Below are 6,819 nucleotides of genomic sequence, written 5' to 3' on the forward strand. Positions count from 1 at the left end.
TAGGTTTAATTTTGAGACATTCATGACTAAGAATGACTGAATTCTCCTTCGGATTGATCTTTTGATAACAAATAGACTCGTTATTCTTAGCTGTTTAGTTATCGTGATGATAAATTGTTGTATTGGGGATTATCGTAAAAGAACCGATGATAAATTGATTCGATTCTTAGTAAGAACATCATAAGCTAGTGACAATAGGATTAATTTTTTTTTTTTAAATGAAAAAATGAATTCAATTAAAATAGATTAATGAAATGGACCTAAAAAATTGTCAAGCTTGGCTGGCTTTCTTGGTGAGTGGTGACTATAGTTTGAGTTAGCCTGGCAATGAGTTGTTTATGTTATATGATTATTTGAATTGGGTCACTTTTTCTTAAAAAAATATTTATAAAAAATTAAAATACCATTACACAAAAACACCCATGTTATAAAAATGGGAGTAACCAATAATTCAATTTGGTATCTAATTTGGACAATAAATTTAAATAAACAATGACACACCATAGTCCTAAATTTATTCGATCTTTGCATAAATGTGAACATCTTATCATAAACTAGGCGGTTTAGGGTTTACCCAAATCAGAAACCGGTTTATTATCATCGAGTTCATGGAATTGAATTGAGACAATTGAATAGGTTTAATGGACAAAATTAGACATTTTTAGAATTCAATGGTAAAGAGACATTTGTATAAACTCAATGGGTCAATTTAACTATTCTAGCTTAATTTAAACATGTAAATTTGTTTATATAAGGTCTTTTCATTATTAAAATTCATCACCATGATACCTACCATCCATATACAATTTATTTATTTCTTATTTTAATAATCTGTATTAAATGAGTGATGTAAAGTGGAAGTGTGACAAAAACATATGGCAGTGACAAAATCCCCTATAATCAGGGTGAAGTTGGCTTATATTATTATTATTATTATTATTATTAATTAATTAACAATATTAATGCTTATCTAAAGAAGTCACCCCAATAATAATAACATCAATAATTTTCTAAGTTCTGATTTTAAGGGTGCTCATGACTACTGTGGGTTCCAATCACAAAATAAAATTAAACAAAATATTTATATGAAAATTAAAAATAATTAGGAACAACATAAAGAAGAGACGATTCCCCATGTTCGTGGAGAAAGGTCTTTGCGAATTTAGCTTTGGAAAAGACAAAAAGTGATAAATTTTTCTAGTGTGCTTAAGTGTTTCTATGGTGCTATCATTTATCACATTGGGCCGAGAGTGTTTACACATACTCATAGAATTGTTGAACAAATTTGGAACAATGTTATTATTGATATAAATTATCTTGCTCATACATGAAAACTTATGAACACTTGTTCCGATTAATGAACAAAATTAGAACCTATATGACAAATAGAGTATAACAAATCTCAGGCGTTCGAATTAAAAAATCGGGATAACTAATTGAAACTCACATTCATATTTAATATATTGTTTTATATCTCTCCATTTTGTCATAATTAAATTGGATTATATTGTTTATTTTATTCCTAAACAAATTTTCCAATTAAAACATATGTATTTGATTTGACCTAATTCCTAACTAATTGATTTCAACTTATCATAAACTTTTGAAGTTAGGTCCGGGCTAGGCCCAATGAGGGCAACATTATTTCAAGACCCATTAACTGTCAAACGGGTCAACATTATTTGTGTGGGTCAGGTCGAGCATGACCCGATTGACACGACCCATTTAGCTACATCATGCATTTGTCAACTATTGAAAAGGAAAAAAATAGTATGATTTAGTTAATATAGAAAATGACCATTTTAACTTTAACATAAAAACACATCCAAAAGGACAAACGTCTTTTTCTCAAGTGTTTTACAACTCACATAGTTGATGGGTTAGGTTTTATTCACTCTACTGTTTGTAGTTGACAGTTTTTATCAAAAATAAATAAATTATAATATATTTATTTAATTATAAGTTGTGGCTAATCAACCGACAGCTCCCCCATATAATTAAGATAAAAAAAATACATAATTTTAAGGCATGTTCTTAATAACCTTAAACTGTTATTGGTCAAACCTAATCCAAAAACAAAATCAACCCCTTTAACTAGTTGTTTCATATACATATGACCCTTTTAGTTACAAATGGGGAGTATTTTTTCTTTAAGAACTAGTTTGATGCGTTTATTTTAAAGATTTTTACCTAAAATTCAATAATTCGATTATATATCTTTTTTATTATCCAATTAATTAACCAAACTACTAAAATAGCCCATACTTTATAATTTAAATTTTAAACAAAAAGAACAATAATAATAATTTAATCAATTAAAAAATTAAACAATTTATTGTTTTCATCGATCTAGATTTTGTTTTGGATAAAAACCCATTAAAAGATCTCAAATAATCAACATAATTTTGTTTTATAAAAATATGAATTTCGAATTAAAAAAAAAACAAAATTTAGTTTATCATAAGACGACTCTAATCTAATATCAGCTCGACGGTGACATAAGGTTACCCTTCCAATAGGCACCCAAAATCAGAAAAATAAAAAATAAAACCAAGTTCGGTATAAATTGTTAACATAAAATTTAACGAACTAAACTAGACGTTTTCTTCGGATTTTATAAAAGAGAGTAGAATTTAGTCTCTCATAAGACTCGCTCTAGGGTAAGGTCAACGACGTTTGCCTATAATCACCTCAACGACGAACGCCCAAAATCAAAAAAATAAAATCACTGACAATATTTAGTTCTTAAGTCAAGTTGACATAAATATTAACATAAAATTTATCAAAATAATATAAATATATTATATTTATTTGATAAAATATAACTATTATCATCTCATCTTTCTTTAATTAGGATTACTATTATTCTATCAACTAAGTTAATTAAGAGTTTACTACCTTATAATTATGAACTTTTTTTTATTTAGCAAAAACAATGATCAATATCAATCATGAAAATGAGGTTTCCAATCTAAAAAAAAAACAAAAAAAAAGGAAAAAGTATAGAGGATATACTTGACTAAATACAAAGTTAAAGGACTTAAAAGTTACAACATCATAACTTAAGTGATAAATCAAGCTTATTAATATCATCCTTCTTAACCTTTTTCATACGACCAGTAGCATCACCAACTGACCACCAATAACCACCGTCGCCGGCGGCTCCCACCGGAACTCCCATCGTCACAAATCTAGCCGCCCCATTCCGATTCACCTGCGCCGGTGCTAAACTTTGCTCCGACGACCATCCAGCCCCATTTCCGGCGAACATACTCTTGAACCCAGAAGAACTAGGCATGAAATTGGACGGTTTCTGAATCAAAGAATGAGCTTGAATTCCAAGAAATCTATTGTTATATGAAGCTCCATGAAGAGGAAGAGAAGCTAAGCTTGAGAAATACGGTTGACCCGGAAACAAAGAAGCCGATCCCAATCGGAGACCTCGTTTGGCTATTGTTCTTTCTCTTTTATGGGCGTTTTGATGGCCTCCTAGTGCTTGTGAACTGTAAAACTTTCTCTGGCAATAATTACATGAGAAAATTCTTGGTTCGCCGTCGCCGGTGGTATCATCCGACGGGATCCCAATTGGGTTTGAGTTCAGATTGTCGATAAGATTGAGTTCTTGATTGGCGGAATCGCCGGATTCATCGCCGCCGCCTGCGACGGTTTCTGTTTCTTGATTCATTGTAAAAGACTCCATTTTTAGGAAGTTTGATTTATTTGCTCCATTATGTATAAATGAAATGGTGAAATGGTGGAGAATAAATGCTTTATTCTTGATCTATTTGTTGGGTAGAGAGAGAAGGACTGACTATGATAAACATGGGGTCTGTTTGATTCAACTTTTTAGCACTTGACCTAATTTACCCACGTAGTGGTCCTATGGAAAGAGTCGGTTCGATACATACGAGAAGTACCTTAAATGAAAGCGGGGATCATGATGGTTCTCCTTATCTTATTCATTAAAATCAATTTAGACATGTTTAATTTGGTTTATTTGTAACATATTGGTTTAAGCTACTATAGAATAGTTGGGGGATTAAACTTGAAATCAAACAAGGACTTTATATCTAGAAAGAGAAATATGGGATTGGGATGAACAAATAGTAAGAATAGTGGTCTATCTAATCAAGACATACCCATGAATCTTGACCACTTATATTTTTGCCCTAATGTGGAACCAATATTACCACTTTTTCATTCTATATCAATAATGTCTAGAACTATTTTGGAAACATTTATTTTTTATTTTATAAATGTTTAGTTGAGTCAATCCGTTGACTCTAACTCGTGTATAGAATCAATAGTTTATTTATTTGTTTCAAAATTTATAGCACCATTATTTGATAATGATCTATTTATCTAAAGAGTAAATGATAGAGATAAATGATGTGACAACACGTGAGTAAAAATTCATTTATTAAATTTCAAGTTGTATAAATAGAGACACATTATTTTCTACATCATTAATTGACACTAAATTTTTAGTTTTTATCGTTACTATTATCTTAAATATATGTCAAACCGTGTGACAATAATATTTCTTAAGTTATTGAGGCAAAAACTATTATTTACTAAGTTTCAAACAAGTTTTGAGTCAAATTTTAGTTTTGGATTTCAAACAAGGCATGGATGACTACTGTCCGTACCATAATTATGTCTATAAAAAGAAAAGAAATAATTTAATGTTGATGTTATTTTAAGAAAACTCAAGAAGGCCATAAATAATTAGTTCTGAGTTACCTATATCTAGACTATTTAATGTGACTATTTTCTAAAATGGATTTGTGTTCATGTGAACATAATTCAACATATAATTAATTGATTTGTTAATCAAGTAATGCTGTTTTCTTAGGCCATCTCCAACCGGACACCAAAACGCAAACGCATTCCCATTTTTGCTTCAACCGGCCACCATACGCATACCCAAAAAGAGAATTTACTCTCTCTAACCAAAAAACCCATATATGCGTAGTTACTGTTCATTTCCCAAATTTTTTTATAAATTTTCAAATAAGCCCTTGAAATATATACACTATTTAATTTAAATATTAAACTTGTTTATATGAATTATTTGAAACATTTCATTTGCTCTATAATTAAATATTAAATTTTATTATACTTAAATTTTATTTAATTTATTTTTTATTTATTATATATTTTTATGTTATATTCTATAACTTAAATTTTAGTATAATATGTTTATTATTTAAATATTATTAAATTATATGTTAAGTATGAATTATTGATATATAATTAATTTTATTTTAATTTTATTAAAAATAAAAAAAGATTAGGGTTAAATATGTAAAGTTAATAAATATATAGATAATATTAATAAAGTTAAAAAGTTAGTGTAAGAAAAAATAATTCTAAGAATATTCTTTTGAGTTTGAAAATGAGTTTTTGGGTTGGAGATGAATTACTGTTTGAAGTGACATTTACTGCATTTGGGTTTAGGAATGGGTTTGTGGGTTGGAGATGGTCTTATAAATTTGGACTTATTTGAATATGTATGTTTAATATATTATAATATAATTAATTAATTATCAATCTTATTTCGTTACTCTTTAAAAAGAAAACTTTAGAAAAGTTAAAAGTTTCATTTTTTATTATTATTTTATCATTTTATGTTTTTCTTTTATATCTCATAATTGATATTATGTTTTATTCGGTTCAACATGATAATATCATGTTTAGCCGGACTAAAATTTTGTTTCAGATTTTCATAATCCGAATAATATTATCATTCGTTGGTGGATCATTTGTTGTTTAAATTCTCTAATTGTGTTAGTGATTTTTTCTCGAATAAATGTATGTCCTCTTTATAGTCGCAAAGGAAGCGAAATAATCAGATATGTAATTATTTTTCTTTTTTCAATGAAGACTTTCATATGATGAAGACTCTTTTTTAGATATCCTCTCTATCAACTAGTTAGGAATAATTTTAATCGTCGCTCAGAATATTTGGTAGAAATATTTCCGACACCTTTCATCGGTTCATTCGACTTTTTTTACTTCAAACACTCATCGTTCAAGAACTCTAATGAACTCGTCTTTTAAATGAGTCTCAACAAACTGCGCGACGCATGATCGTTGGATTTTTTCATTGAAAATTATTTTTGTAAATTGTCTATACAAATTGATATCTGGATATTTTGTTTTTTTAAATGTTCCTAAAGGTTATTTTGTACTATTGTTTACTAATTATTTTGATAGATGTAACTTCTAATTGAATTTAATTAGAATTAAATCCTTATAATATATATAATTACCCAAAAAAAATTTAGATAATAGTTTGATTACAAAAATGCTTTACTAGACTGAATAATTTAAAAATAATCTCACAATTTCATATAAAAAATATATATCAATTTTTTTTCTTTTCTAAATCCGACATTTAGTAATACTTGATGATGATTAGCTCTGTCATAAGAAATGGAGTTCATTTTGGGTTTTTTTTTTGTTCTCTTTTATAAAATAAAATTAGATCAAATCATTCACTTATCCATTAAAGTATCAAAACATTAAGTCAAAACAAAAATCCATTGATAAAGAGAGATCTAGAGACAAATCCCTTCTATTAAGGAGAATTGACTTCTTTAAATTATTTTGAGAAGTAAGAAAATTAATTATATATTACTAAACTGAAAAGGAGGAATAGACCAACAATTTATAAGTGGGTATGAAAATTTATTGCTGAAAAAAAATAAACAATAACAACATATGAGAAGTTGAAATTATTGTACTGCCTTATCAACCAAACACAAGTACAAAACACTGGAATTTAGAAGGATAAAACATTAGAAAAAAAACTAG

At 28.0% G+C, this 6,819-nt stretch overlaps 1 protein-coding gene across 1 annotated transcript; it reads right to left on the minus strand.

Moving 5' to 3' along the window:
• Positions 1–2,896: 2,896 nt before the first annotated feature.
• On the minus strand, positions 2,897–3,733 carry LOC124917267 (zinc finger protein 1-like). The gene has a single exon (XM_047457741.1). It carries the CDS (start codon positions 3,698–3,700, stop codon positions 3,056–3,058), a length of 645 nt encoding a protein of 214 aa, XP_047313697.1. The 5' UTR covers positions 3,701–3,733; the 3' UTR covers positions 2,897–3,055.
• Between the last annotated feature and the right edge of the window lie 3,086 nt (positions 3,734–6,819).

Source organism: Impatiens glandulifera, unplaced genomic scaffold (assembly GCF_907164915.1).
Source record: "Impatiens glandulifera unplaced genomic scaffold, dImpGla2.1, whole genome shotgun sequence".
In the NCBI taxonomy this organism is placed as follows: Eukaryota; Viridiplantae; Streptophyta; class Magnoliopsida; order Ericales; family Balsaminaceae; genus Impatiens; species Impatiens glandulifera.

What these genes read in the sequence shown, in the direction of transcription:
- LOC124917267 (XM_047457741.1), bottom strand. Translation starts at nt 3,700, where the DNA reads ATGGAGTCTTTTACAATGAATCAAGAAACAGAAACCGTCGCAGGCGGC.